The 24069-nt window shown below is 39.4% G+C and overlaps 1 protein-coding gene across 2 annotated transcripts in view; it reads right to left on the reverse strand.

Annotated features, from left to right (window-relative positions):
* The window catches only part of MYH15 (myosin heavy chain 15), a 173673-nt gene that overhangs the window by 81876 nt on the left and 67728 nt on the right, over positions 1 to 24069 (reverse strand). For both annotated transcript variants that reach the window (XM_060770659.2, XM_067466643.1), the window contains 7 exons: positions 22416 to 22595; positions 21749 to 21881; positions 13851 to 13918; positions 10111 to 10198; positions 9865 to 9982; positions 7314 to 7437; positions 1996 to 2132 (listed from right to left, as the gene is read on the reverse strand). In XM_060770659.2, coding sequence (XP_060626642.2) covers positions 1996 to 2132; positions 7314 to 7437; positions 9865 to 9982; positions 10111 to 10198; positions 13851 to 13918; positions 21749 to 21881; positions 22416 to 22595 — 848 coding nt within the window. The remainder of the gene's footprint in view (positions 1 to 1995; positions 2133 to 7313; positions 7438 to 9864; positions 9983 to 10110; positions 10199 to 13850; positions 13919 to 21748; positions 21882 to 22415; positions 22596 to 24069) is intronic.

Raw genomic sequence — 24069 nt, forward strand, 5'->3', positions numbered from 1 at the left:
GCAATATATGATATATTTTTCTTCTTCCCTTAACAGTGTGCTTTCTTTTCCAAATCCTCCCTCACAAGTCCTTGCAAGTCAGGAATATGCATTAATCTTATAAAAACATTTTCCTCTGAAACATTTGTTAATCTCTCCTACAGATATATAGGCATTTCCTCTTGCAAACCTTTGCAATCCTTATTTACCTATATATTTGTATCTATCAATCTATCTATGTACAATAATTTTATATATAAATTTTCCCCTCATATATTTGCAGGTCTTTGCAAAACCTATATACATATAGATATGTAGAGATTTCCATGTACCTATATATCTGTATCTATAAATTACTTTTATATATGAATTTTTCCCCTTATATGCTTGTAAGTTTCTGTAAATCCTATATAGATATAGATTTTGATAAATATATCACGGTACCTGTATGTCTGTGTGTGTGTGTGTGTGTGTGTGTGCACATGTAATTTTATATATGAATTTTCCCCTCACATGTTTGCAAGTCTTTGCAAATCCTATATAGATATAATTATATCTACAGAGATGTCTAGATAGATATGAATTTATTTATTTATTTATCGTGTCAGGAGCGAACCAAAACAGTTGTATTGCATTAAACAAACAGACAAAAAACAAACAAAACACAAAATTTGCAGACTTTGTATTCTATTAAATGTCCTTTGACCAGTATCTGGTCACTTGTAGTGCCTCTGGTGTTGCTGCAAGAAGGTCCTCCACTGTGCATGTGGCAGGGCTCAGGTTGCACTGCAGTAGGTGATCTGTGGTTTATACATGAAAATAGATATATAGGGCTTGCAAATATTGCAGGGGAAATGCACACACACACACAGAGAGAGAGATGTCTAGATAGATATAAACATAGATATTTAGGGCTTGCAATTATTGGAGAAGGGAAATGCACATATATAGAGAGAAGATTTGCAAACGTTTCAGGGAAAAAATGCATATGTAAAATTAGTGTATATAATTATAGATCTATATCTAACTCTGCATTGTTTATATGCGCATTGAATGTTTGCCTGTTACTAGGTTGGAAGCCGGCCTGAGACCCCATGGGGAGATAGGGCAGGATACAAATGAAGTATTGTTGTTGTTGTTGCCATATTGTTTTTGTTGGCCCTACTTTTCCACTTACAGAGCTAATATACTGTTTTTCTTTGAAATAGGGTAAATAGTAAAAAACATTTAACATACTGATGCCTCAATGTATTGTATTGGTATCTTTTTTATTTTGTGGTAAAATTTGGTACCTTGTCTTATATACAGGTCAGCTTATACTCTAGTATATACAGTATTTCTTTCATGGCATTCAAAGCATATTTGAAAATAACAATGGCCATTGTTGTTGATTTGTGTACTATTGCATTCTCTTTAATTATATTTTGTGAGCTGCCTTGAATATTGTTTGATGTCAGAAAGTCATGAGGTACACAGTAATATCTATCTGTAATAGCTATATATTGCTTGTTGTTCCACAGCATGGATTTTCTTGAAAAATACTTTTTAATCCTTTGTAAGAATGGGCAGAGATTGCTTACACATTTACCCAATTGTCCTCTAGCAGTCACTCCAAAAGAGCTTATATTGCACACAGTGCTTCTTGGACTTTCAGGAAACATCACCAACACAACCAATGGCTGAGAATCTAGGATTTGTAGACAAAATATTACATTCCCAAATTCTGGATGCACTTGTTAAGCACAACGAGAAACAAAAAGTATTTTCTATGCCCTGCTTGAACCTCCAAAGTTACTGTCAGATGTCTCTAGTCACTGGTCTTGTAATGATATCATTATCCTCCCCACATCAATGCGATTTTCCTGCTTCTTGGCAAGGGGCTGGACTGGATGGTCCACAAAGTCTCTTCCAACTCTATGATTCTATGGTTCTATGATCAATCAAACATGTTTCCTCTTGGAACATTAAATTTAAAAATTGTCCATATGAGTGTGCCATGACATGAATAGACTGTACCTTCTCTCGACAATCTTCTGGAATTCAATACGCATCAATTTGCCTCGTGCTCTTGCTTGAATAAGTGTTAAGATCTTGGCCAATCTCTCATCTCGCAATTCTTCCAAATGACCCAAGAGGCCAGCCTTAAAGAAAACCTGAAAAGTATGATCCGTTTAGGACTGCCAGAGAATAAAGTCAACAAACCTGTGTTGGTTTAATATGGCGATTCAGCACGAACAGGATGAAAGCTGACATTAACATGCACTAGAAAAGACCCTCTGAAATGAAATCTTCAGAAATAATAGATTCCGGTCTACTTTAGTTGCATTTAGTATCTGGTCTGATTAGTCAAGGTTAGTACTCATGAAAGCAGACTTCAGGAGCATCAATGGAAAAGTAATAGTCCTGGTATGAGATCTTGTACCAAATGCAGACCAAATGACTCTAAAGTGTCCTTTTTATGTCGACACCCGTTAAAATAGCTTAAATACATAGTTTTACATCTCCCCCTTGTTACAATAATACCCTACTTTGCCTAAAGGATTTTTTTTTAAAAAAAGAAGAAAGGACAAAGTTTTTAAAATCCAACATTTTAAAGCTTGTGATATATGTCACTGTCTTTCTCACCTTTTTTAAATTCATAAAGATGGCTGTTACTTCTACACTCTTTCATTATCCATCACTTTCCTTGAAATGTTAGCTATTAGAAATAATTAGTGCCACTTTAAAGCGTTGCAGGTACTATCAGACCTGTAAATTACATATCTCCAAATGGCAGGCTACTGATCTCATGTCAGATCTACTTCCTACTCCAGTTTTAATTTTGTCTAATATCCAGCATGAAGGTATGCTTTTATTCTAACTATTTAATCTGCAGGATTGTAAAGCTATTTGTTTCACATGGGCTTCCGAACCACTGTTAAAGCTCATTTCAAAGACCGTATCTGGCTGAGGTGCATAAAAACAAACTTCTGATCTCGTAATAGAAATAATAGTTCTAAATATTTAAATCTTGATTAAATTAAAAATCCACAAAAGACTGATACCTTTATTGGCCAAAAATACATCAAACATACTCTCAAAGCTTTATGCCTTCTTTTTCAAACAAAGATATTAAAAGTCATATAGATGAAGAAAACATGTGATGTTAGCATCACAATCCTATATTTTATCTGGTCTAACGCAGTGTTTCTAAACCTGGGGGTCAGGGGAGTGTCAGAGGGGTTGCCAAAGACTACCTGAAAACACAGCATTTTCTGTTGGTCATGGGGGTTCTGTGTGGGACATTTGGCCCAATTCTATCATTGGTGGGGCTCTGAATGCTTTTCAATTGTAGGTGAACTATAAATCCCAGCAAGTACAACTCCAAAATGTCAAGGTCTATTAACCCCAAATTCCACCAGTGTTCACATTTGGACATATTGAGTATTGGTGCCAAGTTTGGTCCAGATCCATCATTGTTTGAGTCCACAGTGCTCGCTGGATGTAGGTGAACTACAACTCCCAAACTCAAGGTCAATGCCCACCAAACCCTTCCAGTATTTTCTGTTGGTCATGAGAGTTCAGTGTGCTTAATTCCATTTGGCTTAATTCCATCATTGGAATTCATTTGGCTTAATTCCATCATTGGTGGCATTCGGAATGCTCTTTGATTGTAGGTTAACTATATATCCCAGCAACTACAACACCCAAATGACAAAATCAACCCCCTCCCCAAACCTACCAGTATTCAAATTTGAGTGTATCAGATATTTATGCCAAATTTGGTCCACTGAATGTAAATACATCCTGCATATATTTACATCATAATTCATAACAATAGCAAAATTACAGTTATGATGTAGCAATGAAAATAATTTTGGGTTGTTTTAAGTTTTTCGGGCTGTGTGGACATGTTCCAAAAGCATTCTCTCCTGATGTTTCTCCTGCATCTATGGCAGGCATCCTCAGAGGTTGTGAGGTCACCTTTAAGGGGTCACCATCAAGGGGTCACAGAATTAGGAAGGTCGAGAACCACTGATCTGGTGGAGTTTGGGGAAAATAGACTTTGACATTTGGGAGCTGGGATTTATAGTTCACCTACATTCTGAACCTCACCAATGCATTCTGAACCTCACCAATGATAGAATTGAGCCAGACTTCCCACACAGAACCCTCATGCCTTGAAGGGATTCACTGGCCCAAGCCTCTCTGCCTAGCACGCTCTCCCTCGCTGGCATATGCACACCACACTGCCATCCGCCGAGCACACTTGCTTTTCCCTCTCCATTTGGAGTCTCAGAAACAGTCTTCCACTTGGCCGATTACAATGGAGGAGGGCTTTTAGTGGGAGGATTCACCGTCTGTTTCCAACAAGGAAGAGAAGGACAGATGGAGAGATCTTCAGCCTTCTCTGCCAAAGGGGTTTCTAAGACCATTAGAAATATGTGTATTCTGATGGTCTTTGGCAACCCCTCGGAAACCCCCTTGCGACATCCCCCCCCCCCCCGGGGTTCTGACGCCCAGGTTGAGAAACACTGGTGTAGTGGTTTGAGTGTTGGACTAAAACTCTGGAGTTCATGGTCTGAATCCCTGCTCAGCATGAAAACCCATTCTAAGGCAAACTCACTCTAAGAAAACTCAGGGCCCTTCCAAACAGGCCTGTATCCTAGAATATCACAGCAGAAAATCTCACAATATCTGCTTTGAACTGGGTTATCTCAGATAATGTGGGATTTTCTGCCTTGATATTCTGAGATATAGGGCTGTGTGGAGGAGCCCTCAGTCACCATAAACTGGAAACAACTTTAAAGCACACAGTAGTGACAACTGGCAGATTGTACCTACACAGCATTACCTATATTGTAATTCTAAATGGACCCTCAGCTACTCATGACTGTTACCAAAGAATTTTCAGAGCCTGGAAAGGGTTTTTTTTTAATGACCTTTTAGAATTCCCTAACCTGCTGAGGTGGTCTGAAAACTAATTTTTCCAAACACTGGGCTCTTTGGGTACCCTTTTAAGAAAGGAAGCAGCTCACCAGAACAATCTCATGACTCAGAAATATAAAGGAAGAAACAATCTTCCCTAATTTGCCTGGGTCTCAGATCAACGACTGCTTCTGTAATATACGTCCAGATGGCTTTGTTTTGTTTGCGTTTGCAAATCAGTATGTCTCTATCTGCTGTACCTTAAAAGAGCTCAGTTTACATTCTTTCACTTGACATTAGAATCCTTGCTGCTTGTCAACAGTCAGAATGTTTTCACTTGTAAGTCTCTATCTTTAACCCATGTTGATAGTTTAAGTAGGGCAAGTGTTGTAATATTTATACTCCCCAATGTCTGTTTGAAGCAGAAACATTAATGACCCAACCATTTGCTAAAGGGCTGTGCTTGGATGTGAAGTTGAGCGAGATTTTTTTATTTAATTTTTGGAGCTGCACTGCTGCTCCTTTCTCCAGCACTGTCCTCTGTGCTAATATATTGGTTAAATTCCCTGCCTTCCTAATTCGTTTCACAGCTTTGGAAAGTTACATTTTTGGATTAGAATTTCCAGCATGGGTAGTTCCAAAGAACTAATTCTTCCTAGACCAGACATATTAAAGTTTTTGGACTAAATTTTTAGATTGGGAATTACAGGATATAGGAAGTAACAGAAAGACTCTTCCAGGGCTTTTATGTTCCACCATACTTCTAAAAACTCTGTGATATGTGTGTAAAAAGGTTCACTGAATATGGTTGGCCTTCCAGATTTCTCGGTTTGACTTTTTGTATATTTAAGTAGCCACGGATTTGAGTAATATGCTCTCTTTGAGAAATTCTAAGTCCCCCAACATGAAATTGATCATAGAAATGTTCTGGAGGACCTGGATATTTCTGAAATGAACAGCTCTGGGTCCCCCAGGGCCCTTCCACACAGTCCTATATCCTAGAATATTAAGGCAGAAAATCCCACATTATCTGACTGTGGACTCAGATAACCGAGTTCAAAGCAGATATTGTGTGATTTTCTGGCTTAATATTCTGGGAATTAGGGCTGTGTGGAAGGGCCCCCAGTGTGATTGTATGGCCAACTTCCACTGAATGTTGTAGAGATCTCTCCTTATGATCTCAGAAGCCGGCCAGGCTAATACAGGAAGATATTGTCTGCCAAATAATCTGGTCCAAAACCATATTTATCCAGCTTCTTTCATCCTTCACCCGTCCCAACCCACCTTGGGTTAGTTGGATGTCCACATGGACTGAAAATGTTTTTTGTAGCAAGGTCCTGTTATCACCAGGTCAGGACTACATAGGTCCATAGATTTCAGGACCAAAACCCTGAAATCTAGAAGGACCCTTTGTGATATCACAAGAGATGGGGCACTCATTATATTACAAGTGTAATATTACAAAATTCACCAATATTACTGAGGTAGTCACTGGTGATGTTGTTAAATATTATGGGATTGCTCACAGAGTTGTTTTGAGAATGGTGAGGGGAAGAGATCTCTGCCCTGAGCTCATCAACTACACAGAGAATAGGTAAAGGTAAAGGTTTCTGCTTGACATTAAGTTTAGTCTTGTCTGACTCTGGGGGGAGGGGTTCATCTCCATTTCTAAGCCGAAGAGCCAGCGTTATCCGTAGACACCTCCAAGGTCATGTGGCCAGCATGACTGCATGGAGTGCTGTTACCTTCCCACAGAAGTGGTACCTATTTATATACTCACATTTGCATGTTTTTGAACTATTAGATTGGCAGAAGCTGGGGCTAACAGCAGCTCACCCCGCTCCCCGGATTTGAACTTGCAACCTTTCAGTCAGCAGGTTCAGCAGCTGAGCGGTTTAACCTGTTGCATCACCAGGGGGCCCACACATTTAAATATAATGGTACACAGAGAATATTGTTGAAATATAAAACACCTAAGCTAGCAAATTAAGAAAACACAGCTTTAAAGGTAAAGCTTTCCACCTGAAATTGTATCTCTTTATCTTGAGGACTGAGGAAGGGAATTCCTGCCAAAATCTCGCAACCCTAGCTTTGATCACTACTATGGACAATAAATTGAGATATTTTTGACTGCTAGATATTAGAGGCTAAAGGGCATTAGGGGTTGTAAATAAATTACAGTATGTGACTACAGAATTGGTCAGGATTGCAACTAAATGGTTCTTTATTTTTGTACCACCACCCCCTCCCCCACCACCACCACTATTCCTTGGAAATGTCAGAACATTTCACACCACGTTTCAAGCAGTCTCCTACCACCCCACATTGATCATGTCCACATCTGTTTAGTTTCACTAGAGCTGCATCATCAAATGCTCCCAGCTGATTCACTGAGCTGAAGAGAAGATTGAAACAAATTGCTTTACCTTTGTGTGCCCAAAGCGGTACTGGTTGATATCAATATCTAAAGAGCCAAGTAATTTTTCAGCAGCTTTTCTGCTGTCCACAAATTTGTCCTCGGGAATTGCAGAAGGGTTCAGAATGCGGTACCTAATAAAAGCATACCAAAAAAAGAAAATACAAATCAGATTCGGAACAAAATCTTGCCTAGAAGCTTTACCCCCACTCATCCCAGGTCTGCCAATGACTGAAAAATAAGGGAAACATGCTCTAGACATGCTTGGAGACACTTTTCAAAATATCATTATTTCATAGTTGAAAGACAGCTGTCACTGGATGCAATGCATCCAATGACACATATAATTAATGATATCTTGGCATATTCTTTATACCATTCAGAAGGGAAAAAATAAGCTATTTGTGGAATGAAATTGAAAAGAAAATTCACTATTCTTTTCAGTCTTCATATTGACAAGTGGACATTTCTCTAAAATGTTTAACTCTAAATCTGTAGATTTGCATATCAAAAAAAGTCTTCAAGGAGCTCAAATCCTGCCTTTCACATCTGATATCTGATCTGAAGTTCTGAGTAAATGTTTAAGTGGCTGGGATAGATCAAGGGTGGGGAACCTCTTTCAGCTTGAGAGACTAATTCAATTACAGAAAAAGTCTCAGTGTGGATGAAACTCAAAGTTAAAAGGGTTCCACAAATTACCAGAATAATTGAGTTTAAAGATCTTATATGTGTGTGTGCCTTCAAGTTGCCTGTCGGCTTATGGGAAACTCTTGGATTTCATAGGGCTTTCTTAGACAAGGAACATACAAGCATGGTTTTTGCCAGTATTTTCCTCTGAAATATAATCTACAGTGACTGGTGTTCCTTGGCAGTCTACCATTCAAGTGCCAATCAGAAATTACCCTGCTTAGCTTCCAAGTTCAAATGGATCTCATGCTTTTAGGAGAGACATTTCAAATTATTAGTGTGTTTGTGTGTGTCCAAAAATTTAGAAACCACCAAATATCAAGCCATGTGGAGAGTCTGATTGAAAACACAGATTAATGGCCCAAGCTCTTTTGTTTTTGAGTAGCCAATGAGAGATTTATAAATAACTTCCTATACTAAAACAAATACCGAGATATTCCCCTTGCTACTCAGTTCTATGCCTGAGTCTATAAGGGTGCATCTACACAACAGAGTGAAGGCAGTTTAACACCACTATAACGGTTATGACTCAAGGTTATGGAATCCAAGGCACTGTATTTTGGCAAGGCATCAGTATTATTTGGTAGAGAAAACTTAAATTCTTGTACAACGACAACTCTTAGGATCCCATAGCCTGGAGCCATGGCAGTTAAAGTGATGTCAGACTGCATTAATTCTACAGTGTAGATGCACCCAAGCAGAGTTCAAAAATGCTTTAATACATATTCTCCTTAGTAGCACAACAAAACCATTCTAAGGGATGGGGATGAAAGTAGCTCAATAAACTGGTAATCTTTTGAAAAAGTTATAACTATCTAGGTGTTTTTGTCTTGTTTATACCATTTCAAACAATACAAATGGTGCAGGCTTTGAGATCGGCAGGGGAGGCCCTTCTCTCGGTCCCACCACCATCTCAAGTGCCTTCTCTGTGGTGGCTCCCTGTCTCTGGAATACCCTCCCAAAAGAGATTAGGTTAGCCCCGACTCTTGAATCTTTCTGATCCAGCCTAAAAACATGGATTTTTTAAGCAGGCTAAAAGGGCCCACATGAGGTTGACACTCTAGTACATTACTTGTGAATTGATGGAAGCTCCTTTTTACTACAGATGGTCTGTGTTTTTGAAATTGTGTTATCTTATTTTTATATGTGTTGATAGTGGTTGTTTTTTTATAATTTCTATGTGATATTGTTTTATACTCATGTGTCATTTATGTTATGCTGCACCTTGGAGTGCCTTGTAAGCCACTCCAAGTACCTCTGGAAGATGGTGGCAGGATATAAATGATGATGATGATTTTTATTATTATTTTATATATAAGTTGAATCTTGGAGGCTGCATTATAGACTAAATTGGACTGTTAAACTGACTAATCCATTATTATCAATGCTAGCTGGGATCAATTCTAGAGTATCAAGTGCCAATCTTTTCTGATCTTTGATTTCACTGAGCTCTGACTTCTATGTTAGGCCCCTTCCACACAGCTGAATAAAATCCCACATTTTCTGCTTTGAACCAAAATATATGGCAGTGTGGACCCAGATAACCCAGTTCAAAGCAGATAAATTATACACTGTATATTGTTATGGTATTGAATGGCTGCTGGTTAAGCTGCCTTGAGTCACCTCCAGGTTTGAGAAAGGTGGGATAGAAAAAGCATAAATGAATAAAATACATAATATTGTGGGATTTTCTGCCATGATATTTTGGGTTATATGGCTGTGTGGAAGGTCCCTTAATCACATGCAAAAGAAATCTTTTATCTCAGAGTAAATAATATGTGGAACAAATAAAGAGAAATCGTTATTAGTCTTCTTTTTTCTTGAAAAAAGGAGTGTAAAGAAGCAACAGACTACATCACTCATGTTAACACCACCTTTGCTTAAAGTCGGCATAGACAACTCTGTTTGGAAAACCTTTGCGGCAAATACGAATTCCTTCCAAGACGCCGTTACAGCGAAGTTGATGAAGGACGAGGAAAGCATCCATCACACCTGGGCAGAAAAAAATAATTCAAAGATGTGGAGTGAAAAGGATTTTATTATATTCCAAGAGTGAGAATAATTTATATATATGAGTATGATCTAAAAAAATTTATGATCAAAAGGAAGGTTTGCTTTACCTGGACTTTTTGTCTCATTGGGAATAATGCAGCGTACAAAGTGGGGAGCTGTCGACCTTAAATTGGTCATCAGTTTGTTTAAATTTTCCTGCAAAGAGAGTAAAAGCAAGGTAAATCATGCAGCTGCTATGTACAACAAAATAGAACAATTAACCTTACTGAACATCCCTTTAAGGGAATAAAGATATGATATGGATAGACATATACACACACTGTTTCTTAGCTGTCCACTGTTTTCAAGCACACAGTTGCATTTAAGCAATGGGGCCTTGTGAGCCTGGCATGTTCCAATAAAACATAGTTTAAATTTTAAATGAACTGCAATTGTCAATTTGGAAGCAATCAAAAACAGCAGTTGGTTTAAACCGGGTAGCAGATGCTTTCAATATTCTCCTGTGGTGCACTGCTAATATCACCGCCCTGTATGAAAGAGAATTTTTAAAAAGCTGTCTTCCCAGAATATACCTTTTCTTTCATGATCAAGAAAAGACCTCCACACCTTTTTCTCCCTAGTCTAAACAAAAAGAGGGGTAAATAGCAAGGAAGGGAAGAGAATAGGGCTGGTCTATTGAATCGCAAATAGCAATGGATTAATGTCCTCCTGATTTAAGGTCAAGGCTGGCTGGTTTGTGCCTCAGATTTCCTGTCTCATATTCTTGGACCAAGAGCCATGTGTGGGACAGGGCTTACAACTGGGACAGTAAAAGCTCCATATCACTCCCTTTGGATTGAACTGGGGAGGTTTGTTCCCTTCTGTCTGCCAGGCCTATGTCATTGTCAACAGCTTATGTCAATAGCTCACTATTGAATACTATGATCGCCAAAAACTTGGATTGGCCAGCAAGTCAGGCAGTCTGGTTCATTTAAGTAGAGAAGTGCCACCGTTGATAAACAAAGTATTTAACTCAACATGGCAGTTATGTATCTTGGCCATGGCTTTCTGTATCACATTTGCTCTTTCTTCATTGTTCTCAGACATATGCTAAACTAAAACCTATTACGTTCAGTTCAAGTTCTATCTATCACTGTTGTTATCTTCATATCAACTCTGACTGGGGGGAACCCTACCACTGAGTTTTCTTGGCAAGATTTATTAGGTGGTTTGTTGTTAACTTCCTCAGAGGCTGGGAGATTCATCTATACCCTCTAATATTTCATAGATAGAAACTGGACCAAGCAATATCAGAGGGTGGTCAAGATAGTAAAAGGTATTAAATGCCCCACAAATCTGGAACTCTCTGCCGAGGGAAGCCAGAATGGCCTCCTCCCTGCTATCCTTCGGGCAGCAGGCTAAAACCTTTTCATTCAGGCAGGCTTTTTTAAAAAGAAGGTTTTTAATATCATGTCAAGGGCTGCTGTGGTTTTATATGTTTTTATGGGCTGCAGTGGTGCAGTGGGTTAAACTGCTAAGCTGCAGAACTTGCTGACCAAAAGGTTGGCGGGTTGACTCCACGGGATGGAGGGTTGACTCCTGCTGTTAGCCCCAACTACTGGCAACTTGGCAGTCCGAAAACATGCACATGTGGGTAGATCAATAGGTACCGCTTTGGTAGGACGGTATCAGCACTCCATGCTGTCATGCCGGCCACATGACCTAGGAGGTGTCTATGGACAATGCTGGATCTTTGGTTTAGATATGGAGATGAGCACCACCCCTAGGGTTGGACTCAACTAGACTAAATGTGAAGGGGAAACCTTTACCTTACCTATGGATTTAATCTGAATTGTTTTTAATACTAATGATGTTTAATACTGTTTTAATATTTGTATATTTTAAATTGTACTGTAATGCTTTGAATTTTAGCTGCTTTGAGTCTCCTTATGGAGAGAAAAGTGGGATATAAATATACATAACAACAACAACATTTAACAAAAACTATGGCTGGATCTATACTGTCATATATTCCAGTACCTGAATGCAGATTAACTGCATTGAACTGGAATATAGCAGTGTAGACTCATATAATCCAGTTCAATGCAGTTAATCTGCATTCTGAAAATGAAATACATGACAGTGTAGATCCAGCCACAGTTTGCTTTTGCCTGGTTCTGCCTGGAAGGGCAAGACTCTGTCTCCTCCTTTCTACTTCTCAACTTCAGTTTGTAGCAACTGAAGTAAGCTGAAGACAAATGGGGGAATGCAAGGAGGAAAGAGACACTGGAGTATTTTAAATGCTGATTGAAAAGTGGGGTGACAGAGGATTAATCAGGATTTCCTCTGCCAAACTGGCTACCTTGTCACACAGCTGTGGGGGGGGGGGGAGGAGTAGGGACCTCGATGCCCCACATCCTACATCGCCCAGCTCCAGTTGATGGTGATCCCATGGGGGAAGCATTGATTGTGCAGCTTTCCCCAATAGATTCCAATGGCAATATGGAAAGCCTCCCAAAGGCATGTGCCAGCTCGGCCCTACTTCACCCATGGAGCCCCATTGGCATCCTTTGATGAGAGCCGGCAAGTTCTGTGAGTGAAGTAGGGTGGAGCCAGCTTATGCCACCAAATTCCACCTTGTGTGATGATGTCCTGGGACAATTGAAGGATGTGTTTGCATCAGATCATCAAATGAGTTTCTATGAATGAACAGGGATTTGTCTCTAGTCTCTCAGAATCCTAATCCAATGCTCAACCCATACATCACATTGGCTCTTCCATCTATCCATCTAATATAGTGGATAGATATTTATTAGAGTTATTATAGTGAGACAGGCAATTCATGGCCCACAACTTCTCCACAAACCACTTGAACCTCCACCTTGGTCCTTCAATTTGCAGCAAAGTTTTTTGCCATCACAAGAAATTCAAGCAATTCTTCTGGAAAATGTTGTGTGCAACGAACTTCGATCTTGCTTTTTAGCCTAATTTCATCCTCAATCCAAAAAAAAAAATATCCGTTAACAGCTCAGGGAACAACAATCAACGTGTGTGAAGTATTTTTGGCCTTGGATTCAGTTTTCAAAGAAGTAGTCATACTAATCTGTTGCAAAAAAATAATATGAAAAATGTTGTGGCTCTTTAAGGCTTGTCAAGTTTATTTGTAAACTGCCTTGAGATTTCCTGACATAAGGCCAGAGAGTGGTGTAAACATTTTAATAAATACATATGTTTATTATGGCATAAGATGAACTGGACTCTATTAGTGGAAACTTACACATCACAATTAACCCGATAGTCTTTGGCCTTCCAGAGAACTATCCCATATCTGAAGCCCTTAATTGAGGGCCCTTCCACACAGTCATATAATCAAGAATATCAAGGCAGATAATCCACAATATATGCTTTGGATTATTTGAGTCCACACTGCTATATAATCCAGTACAATGTGGATTTTATTCAGCTGTGTGGAAGAGGCCTGTGATGGTGATTATTTTTATCTCTGTTCATGTTATATTAGGGCCCTTCCACATTGCCTTTTATCCCAGGATCTGATCCCAGATTATCTGCTTTAAACTGGAATATATAAATCCCCACTGCCAGATAACCAGGGATACACAGATAATCTGGAATCAGATCCTGGGATTAGGGGCAGTGAGGAAGGGCCCTTAGAGACTCTAGTTTTAGGTGTTACATTGTAACTGAATCAAAATGTAAAAACTGCAAAAAAACCAAAAACAAACCCCTACCAAACTGAAAAAAGTAGGTCTTGCAAAGCTAGCCAATTTCTAACTTTGCATATTCTTTGTTTTGAATACGATGGAATGACAAATTACACATTATGTTTAAAAGGAAATTTGAAAATTACTTTATGCATTGACGACACCGTTTGGAAGGAAGCCCCTTTCTTGCGTTTCTTCTCTCCACTTTGATCAACTGTCATTTTTTTTTATTTGGGATAAAAAAGAAACACAAACAGAGCAACTGAGCTAAATTTTGATTACAGCAATGACAAAAAAGACAGGTTTATAAATTGATTTAGAAGTCTATAAACAGAAATCTAGGAAGATTAAACCAGGGAGCTATGGATTTTCTTTGGACTCAATGTGATCTGCAGGTTCTATGATGCAGTTCCTTTGTTGTTTTACATCCCCTCCCCCTCTTTTCATCCCTACCAAAGGTAATGCATGGACATAATGCAACTATGATTTTACATAGGTCAAGAACCTACTGTGGCACACTTTTTCTGCATTTCATCTGACCACTGCTTCCCTGTGCTCTACACTGCAGAATCCACAGTCTGGTGGCCAGATAATGATGCACTCTAAAAAGGAAGTATACATTTCAATGATGCACATGGAAAATATTAGAAAGTGCACAACATTATTTAAATGTACTCCAAAACTCATCCAGAAGAGTAAAAGATCTCTGTATGTCCAATTATTTTTGGTTTGATTTTACCTGTATATCCCCAGGTCTGGATCCAAATTCTTTCTTGGAACTATTAATTGTGGCAATGGCTGGGTAAACCTTAATTTTTACAATGGTTGATGTCCTCCCAAAAACTTGCTTCTATAATTGTTTTCTTGTACTGATGCAACATTTCAGGTTTTTAGCATTACAGTGCCATTGATACTCTGTTGGCTGAGATGGTTTATTGATTTATCAGTGCAACAAACAAAATGTTACCATATATACTCTAGGATAAGCCAATTTGAATATAAGCCGAGGCACCTAATTTTACCACAAAAAACTGGGAAAACTTATTGACTCAAGTATAAGCCGAAGGTGAGAAATGCAGCAGCTACTGGTACCAATAAAATAAATACCAATAAAATTACATTAATTGAGGCATCAGTAGGTTAAATGTTTTTGAATATTTACATAAAACTGTAATGTAAGGTAAGCCTGTCCAACTCTGATTAAACTATTATTCTAACATTCTTTAATGAAATGTGCTGACGTATCCTTCCAATAATCACCATGGTTTATTTTAACTATATATTTTGGGGGAAATGCTGTGTGTATATGAATAAGGAAAAGTGGGAAAGACTGGTGTCGAGAGAGGAGGAGAGGAAGGCAGGTCCTGCACTGAGAGAGGAGGAGAGGAAGGCACGAGCTGTGTGAGAAAGGAGGAGAGGAAGGTGTGTGCTGCATTGAGAGGAGGAGTTGCTGTGCGGAGAGGTGAGAGTCCTGGCAGGAAGATGGGGCTGAAATTAGCCCTTCCTGCCAGGCCCCACACCTGACTATAAGTCAAAGGGGGGGAGGGGTTCAGCCTAAAAAAGGCCTAAAAAACTAGACTTATACTCAAGTACATATAGTAAGTAAAAATCTTATGAACGTGCTTATCTATCATGATTATCTCATATATGTGTCTTCAAATTGTTTCTGACTTACGGCAGCCCTAGAGCAAACCTATCACAGATTTTTCTGGGGCTAGAAGTGTATGAGTCACACAAGATCCCCAACAGTTTCCCATAGCCAAACAGGGAATTAAACCCTGGTCTTCACCATCATTGTCCAACATTTAAACCATTATACATATTGCCTTTTAAATACTGGAAATTCAGAGCAAGTGTGCAACCTCAGAACCCTGTTTTCAACAGATGTCAAGGTCCAGTACAACTAAACTTACTACAACTTCCCTACTCCTGTCTTGGTTCCTCTTCACTGTTGTGACTTCTTTACTTGACCACTTGCTCAAATAATGATAGTAAGAGACATAAGTCACATGCCAATTTGCATATGGATGCATTGTTTGGGTTGCTGTGAGTTTTTCAGGCTGTATGGCCATGTTCCAGAAGCATTCTCTCCTGACGTTTCACCCACATCTATGGCAGGCACCCTCAGAGGTTATGTGGATGCCTGCAACAGACCTCACAACCTCTGAGGATGCCTGCCCTAGATGTGGGTAAAACATCTGGAGAGAATGCTTCTGGAACATGGCCATACAGCCCGGAAAACTCACAGCAATCCAGTGATTCTGGCCATGGAAGCCTCTGACAACACATTGATTCATTGTTTCTTTCTTTCCCTTGCCAGTATTGGTGTTTAAATCTAGAAGTGGTAAAGGTGTAGCAATGTCTGGGAGGAGCAACAACATTGAATCATGCAGTAGTGAAGATTTTCAGGGCACTATGGCCCTAGCATCTGCCTAGTGATATGAATTTCAGATTGGCAGGTCTACTCAAGCAAAAAAGAAGTGTCCAAAGTCAACTCTTTAAATAATATACGAGCGACATCATAACTTCCTTAGATTTACAGCTGTTTCTTGCAACAATATTGACTGGTTTTGGACGTTTAATCCTTGGCAGTTAAGAGGATGAAGTAGTAGGAAAGTTCTCTGCTTAAAACCCTGGAGAACTGCTCTCCGAACACAGTATTGACTAAAATGGACTGACCTGATATAAGACTGCATACCTCATTTTTCTTCTGGTAGCAAATTTAACTACCCAACTTGAGATTTAGCAATCTGTTCTATACATTGCATGGATCAGTGCACACATTAGTTTCCAAACTCAGTGCAATACTTTTTATCAAAGCAGTGCTTCTGGCACACTTTAATTCACTGGGATGTGAAGATTTTGTCAAGTATGTTGCTATCCATGAGAGTTTAGATTAGAATAATGAAATTAACCCCATTAATTATACCTATATGGATCAACAGTATCAACTTAATTTTAAACACCATACATAGATGAATATAGGAAGATCTCTTATTTCAAATGTGACTTCTGACCCCTCCAACACAATGCTGACTCTACACTGGTTGGAAACACATTTATGATGTTTCAGACAGTAGTCTTTCTTGGGCCTACCAGGAGATATAAAGATTGAAATTGGAATGCAAATAATTTGTTCTACCATGTGGTTTGCATGCTGCTCCTCAGAGTCGTTTTATGGTTTCCAGAGGCCCTTCGGAAGCATTGGGGAAAAAATGGTCAAAAATATTTTTGCACCTCTAATGGTTTGGAGGCATTTTGCCAATGTTTTGTCACCTCTCAGAGAGTGTTGGGTCTTTTTCTAAAACAGGAGATGACTCATAATCACTTCCTACTGCTAAAGAAAGGCCTTTCCTGGCTCTGAAATGTCCCAGGGGTCAAGAAACATGGCAAAATGCTCCTTGAACTCCCCACAGGATTTGGGGGGATATTTGGAAGTTAAAAAATAATTATTTTGTGGAGGCAGGGTGGGTAAGGTGCTCTAAATGTTAACATAGCTATCCCATCCTTACATGGAAGAAATTAGATACCTGGATGCCTTTGTTCCCAGAAGGATGGGAGGAAGGTTGTTGAATGCACTTCCCATAAGTCCTTGTAACTGGGAGCCATCTTTTGTTTGGCACCTATACAATGGAGTCAATGAATGGGAGCTGGCACTTCACTGTCCCTCATTGGCTGGGGTAGGGAGATCCGGGAGGGCATAAGAGCCAGCCCAAAGGGGTAGAAATGACCAGTTTATTCTGGATCTCCTGCCCAATTTCACTGATTTGCCAATCCTTGGTCCAGCAATCATACTTTTACACATCCTTGTAATCCTGTCTTCCTGTGCTACTGCTATTCATTCTCTCTCTCTCTCTCTCTCTCTCATATATATATATATGTAAAGGTAGTCCCCTGACATTAAGTCCAGTCATGTCTGACTCTGGGGTGTGGTGCTCATCTCCATTTCTAAGCCGAAGAGCCAGCGTTGTCCGTATACACTTCCAAGGTCATGTGGCCGGCATGACTGCATGGAGCGCCGTTACCTTCCCGCCGTAGCAGTACCTATTGATCTACTCACATTTGCAAGTTTTCGAACTGCTAGGTTGGCAGAAGCTAGGGCTGACAGCGGTAGCTCACGCCGCTCCCCGGAATCGAACCTGCGACCTTTCGATCAACAAGCTCAGCAGCTCAGTGCTTTAACCCACTGCGCCACCGGGGGCTCCTTCATATATATATATATATATATATATATATATATATATTAGGGCTGGGCGGTTTCGTTTCGTTAATTCGTAATTCGTTAATAATTCGTTAATTTTTTCAATTACAAAACGATAACAAACCATTCTGGGGCAATTATTTAAAAAAACGAATTTTCAAAAACGTTTTGTAAATGCTTCGTATTTCGATATTGTATTCGTTTCGTTATTGTTTTGAGGTCGTTTCGTTATTTTTTCCGCATGTCTGGGCCAGTTTTATGGTTTAATTAGTGAAAAAAAATTATAATATCACACCAACAGTCAACAACAGAGGGAGAGGGAAGCTTCAGAAGGTTTTGGAGGCTTTTTAGCGTATTTCGCGGTCGCGTCCGCCATTAACGAATCGATTCGTTATTGTTTCGGAAATCGATTCGTTAATTTTTTACCATTTACGAAATTTCATAAATATTGAACTTTTTAAAAGGAAAATTTTGTAATTATTTTAAATATCGAAACAAAAAAAAACCCCAAATACAAATCGATTTTAGAAACAAATTTTTCCGTTGTTACCCAGGCCTAATATATATATATATATATATATATATATATATATATATATATATAAACCTGCTGTCCCCTGTCACGCGTTGCTGCAGCCAGTCTGTGTATATGTGCTTTGTGTGTGTATATGTGTATATATTTGTGTATATGTGTATATACATGTGTTTGTGTACTTATATGTATCTGTGTGTGTGATTTTGTGCATGCGTTATAATGTATTTTTATTTTTTGGCTTTTTAAGTCTCTTCTGCTGAGTTTTTATGAGTGATGGTCACTCGTTGGCCTGATACGTGTATTGTGCCCAAATTTGGTGTCAGTTCGTCCAGTGGTTTTTGAGTTATGTTAATCCCACAAACGAACATTACATTTTTATTTATATAATTTTTTACTGTATTCATGCAATTTCAGCATGTAAAAACAAAACAAAAGGCAAATATAAATATAAACTAAAAGGAAAACAGTTAGTTTGACAATAACAAAGGGTAGGCAGGAGAGGAAGAGAACCCCACCCCATAATGTTACATTACTGCTAGCATGTTGGCACAGAAATTGAAAAGCCCCATCACTCCAAGGTAGGTGATTGCAATGTTGCTGAACTGGGAGAGATTGGTGAGTTTTACTCATTAATAGCTAGGGATAGGAAAATAACAAAGAGGAAACAGACTGGTCATAGGATGCACATGGCATGTGACCTTTTATGATGATGCAGCTGTAATGCTGGTTTGCCTGCCTCATGTGATAAAGTCCTAAGTAAAAGGAAGAAACTAGAATTGGACATTTCATTCTGTTCCACAATAATAACTGATAAAATGGCAATGCCCTTTTGGCTGACGCTATAGAAAGGGCACAGAAATGAATGTAATCTATAATGTTCTGTGCCAGACAGGAATCTCTGAAGAAGGCTTAGCAGTTCTAGCAGTACTTACAATAATCTGCAAATGGCAAGTTTGCGTCATTTTAGCTCAGAGCTTTCTCCAGTCTGCCTTATGGACCCAGCTCTCTACTCACCTGTTCTAGACACTCTCTTATGATTCATGACAACTACGTCTAACCAAATGAACTTCATAATAAATATGCTGTAAATGATTGTGGCTTGAGGATATAATGGCTAAATCTCAGTAATGAGTCATAGTCTTACTTATTTAACATGAGTATAGAGAAACCTGTAAATTACCATGCCCAAAAAGCACAGTCACAGAAATGGTTATTTAAGAATTATTTCTGCTTGGAAGAGGTTTCCCATGGAGCTCTGAGATCCGGCAGGCAAACTACTCTGCTCTTTTTACTTATCAAATATAGATTTTTTAAAATAATAGAGAACTGTTTCCCTTATTTTCATTAACATATTGGGAAAGTTACTTTTTTTAATCACCCAACCATTTCCCAGCCAATATAGAGGATTGTCAGAGCAGTACTCCAAAGAAAAGTGATGCCTCTGACCTGACCTATGTTCTTCCTTTAAAGGTGGGCACACGTCTGTATTTTTTAAAAGCTTTTATGAATAAATATATTTATTCAAGACTTTGAGACCACTTTTTGAAAGGCCTCTCCTGAACCTAAAATGTTCATGGGTGAGACAAAAATGTGGCAAAAATTGCCCAGAAGTATTCCAGAGGGCATTGGAAACATTCTGAGGCAAAAGACTGCCCCCACTCCCCAGAGGAATACAATACAGATTCAGTCTACTAGCCTCCAATAGTTGCCAACCTCAGGCCTAGATGGGTTGCCAGATTGAAAACTGGCAACTTACTCCTTTCACAATTGTGTAGAGAATAGTATATAAGTAGCCATTTCTTGTCAAGCAACCCAAACACCACTACTGGCTAGAGCAGTAGTTCTCAACCTGGGGTCCCCAGATGTTTTTGGCCTACAACTCCCAGAAATCCCAGCCAGTTTACCAGCTGTTAGGATTTCTGGGAGTTGAAGGCCAAAAACACCTGGGGACCCCAGGTTGAGAACCACTGGGCTAGAGAAAGAAGGAAACAATGAATCCATGTACAAATTGGCATGTGACATATGTTTTTTATCATCCTTTGAGCAAGTGATCTAGTGAAAAAATCAGAGCAGGAAACTAGTAGTAAGTTCTTTTAAATCTGAGGTCTGAGATTGCACATTTGCACTCAGTTCTGATAAGTGACCCTGGCTGAACTTTTCTCTGTGGTTTTTAAAAGATACAGGAACTGTTTCCAATTTTCAGTCTAGCAACCCTAGCATGATAGGCAAGGTTGCTACAGCCCCTTCACCTGTAGCTAACGTACTCAATGGTGAGAAATGTGAGAAACTCTCACTTCCCACTGTACGCTTACTAGGAAACTATAGATGATCCTCTTTCATTAGTATATATACCGGGGTTATGCTTTTGAGGTAAACATTGGCCCGTTTTGTGTCCTGATTTTCATTGGGGCCCCCAATCCATTTTTTGTGATCCTCCCAAAATCGGGAGAGTTGTTTTCAGTTGTTTTGGTTCGGGGCCCTGAAAATCAGACCATTTCCCACCCACTGGTTCCCTTTCTCAGTGTGTGTTCTTCTTACCTGCCACCTGATGTTTCTACTCTAGAGTATGAGGTGCTCAGCTGTAGGCACTGCCTGCACACCATGCCACGTGCGCACTCTCCTTGAAAAGAGAGTGCGTGCATGGGAGAGCATGTAGGCAGGCCCAGAAAGCATGCGCCTACCAGTGCCTGCTGCCAAGTGCCTCTTATTCTAGAGTAAGAGGCACTCAGCTGCAGGTGCAGTCCAGGCCTGCCTGCACACCCCACCACACTCTCCAAGAGTGCATGTGTGGCGGGGCATGCAGGCAGGCCCAGGGCGCGCCTGCAGTCAAGCTCTGGGCCTGCCTGCCTGCATGCTTCACCACACACACACTCTCTTTCCAAGGCAAGGAGGCAAGTTCAGATGCACACAAAAGCAGGCTTTCATGTCGAGAAGAGTTTGGTGTGAGGAGGACATGAAAGAAATGGTAGAAATTTTGTGCACAACTCTAATGTATACCTAGGCACGTTTGTTACACTGAAAGATATGCATTTGTTACATTGAAAGATGTGCATATTATGGATGCACCTTGAAGTGAGATGTGGCATGCAATAACTACAACAACAGGTGATCTCAGCCTATTTTGAGTCAGCAGGAAGACTAAATTGAATCAATGGAAATGACTATCTCTCTGCTTCCCACAGATACGTTATGAAAGGAATTACATCTAAGGCAGCAAGACTTTCCAATATCATGATTTGGTATATTTACTCAGCATCTCTTCTAAGCTTTGATTTAGGAATTAAAGTGAAGAAGGTCACCCCACTTACCGCTGTCAGCACTGATATAATTTTCAAACAAGCTTGCCAAAAGTTTGTTGGAAGATTTTTGAAAAGTGCCCACCACAGTCTCATTGAGTGGATCTTTGTTTTTCTCAAGCCAACCAACGATGTTGTAGGGTACCTAGAAACACGCAGAGATAGTTGAAACATTAAGAGAAGGAACTAAAGAGACAGAAGAAGAGAGAAACAGGAAAAAGAACGCACAATGGAGGTCAAACAACCAGGAAAATGCCTTCGTTTATAATACAACCATTATATATTCTGAGTGGTTCAATGACAGATCAGTTAATTACCCCCAAATTATTTCAGTTATCTCCACAATATATTAATCTATCTGATATCAAATTCCAACATCATAAAAATACATTTTGTGCTTATTTCACTAACCATTTCATTCTTCAAACCTGTTACAAATGAATAATAAGGAAGAACACTGATCTATGCAGCTCAATATTGCCTATGTTGACCAATGCATCTCTACAAGATTTTTGATACAAATGTCTATTAGCTCTGCAGTAATCTTCTGTTACATATAGAATAACTATGCTCTACCATTCCATGGACTATAATTTTACTAGGATTTCTATGTACAAGTCTAATACTCTGGAGAAGAAAATGTCAGTGATGTTCACCTCCTTAAATGTTTAAAACTTACCGCTCCAGCGTAGTGCAGGAGTTCAAAATGTGCTTCATATTTCCTTTTCTTGTCAAGCCTAGGCTTCTGCAGGTTGGGTGACTTGCCAAGGTGGTTGTCATAGAGCTTGGCTTTGAAAGTCATATCTGTAGCTTTGGGGAACATGCACTCCTCTTCAAGGATCGACAAGATGCCCAAGGGCTGTTTTTAAAATTCAGAGGACAAATGTTAGGATTTTGTTTTGCAAAAACAACATTTGGGTTAACATCAAGGAATAACACATGTGGAGGCCGTGTTTTGCTAAATCCATCAATACTTTACCATTTCAGGCTGCTATGCAACTTGGTGACACAGTGTGAAAATGTTATTTCAGCTGATTGCTGACATAATATTGATGCTTCACTTTTCAAAATGCTTTAAAGGGCTGATATTTCCCTCAATAAATCAGCAAGAAACCAGGAGAAAATTATTATAGCTCAGATTCATGCAACTTGCAATCTAGAGAGCCAAACACATTATTTCAGCTATTAGTCTGCTCTGTCCCTCTTTTGTAAACCTAAGTAGCTATCAAAAAACCCAGAACACACATTGAGGTTCTATAGCGGTGCTTCTTAGCCTCTGGATACATATTCGACATCTACTCCCAGAAGCACCAGCCAGCATGACTAATGGTCAAAACTTCTGGGAAGAAAGAACCAAAATCCTTGGAAGGCCAAAGGTTAAGAACAACTGGAGTGCAACAGTGCACTTTTCGCTTGAGTGAAGGGGCTTCATACTAGAGGTGGGAACAGTATTTGTTCCATTCTTTTCATTCGGGTATTCATTTTGTACCGTCCATTTGGATGGCATGAAATGAAAGAGTCATTTTCAGATGAAACAAAAGGTGAAACAAAAGAGAAAGTTCCACAGTTTCCATTTTTTTTGTTTGGTTTTCAGGCTGCGTGGCTTTCCTCACCGCCCAGGGAGTTCTTCCACATACCTCAGAAAAGGAGGAGGAGGTGTTTGCACCAATTGGAGCCCACGAAAACAGCGTGTTCACCAGACTATAAGTGGTATATTAATCCCTGCCTTTAAACAGGATTCTCCTCCACATAGCAGGAGGGAAATCTCTCAGAATTGGTGGTATATTAAGCACTGCCTTTAAGCTGGATTCTCCTCCACATAGCAGGAGGGAAATCTCTCAGAATCAGTGGTATCTTAAGCACTTCTCCTCTGCAGATTGAGAGGAAGGGAAAGAAGGAATTGCTTTTAAGGAGATTTTATTTATAGAAAAAAAATCCCTAAAAATCGAGGGACCATGTGTGGTGATTTTCACCCCTCTAGTACTAAAACTGAGGGGAAAGGGGGCCTGGGAAGGACCGCCCATGTTGGCCAATGGTCCAATTTTTTTTGTTCATTCGGACAAAAGAACAAAACTGATTATTCAGAAAGGCTGCCATTTTCAGAAGCAGCACTCAAAAACGAAAACAGGGCCATACGAATGAAACAAACCAAAATGGATAGCTATTCTATACAAATGCACAAGACTATTTCAGACAATAAATGGCAAAAAATTAAGAGAATTGCAAAACTAAAGGGATCAAGTATCTCAATTCTGTAATTATAGCATACACAGTAATAGAGGTAATATGATCTTTTTTTTATTATTCCTTTCCAAAACTGAGAGACAATCTCT

The sequence above is a fragment of the Anolis sagrei genome, chromosome 3, assembly GCF_037176765.1.
Source record: "Anolis sagrei isolate rAnoSag1 chromosome 3, rAnoSag1.mat, whole genome shotgun sequence".
Taxonomy (NCBI): Eukaryota; Metazoa; Chordata; class Lepidosauria; order Squamata; family Dactyloidae; genus Anolis; species Anolis sagrei.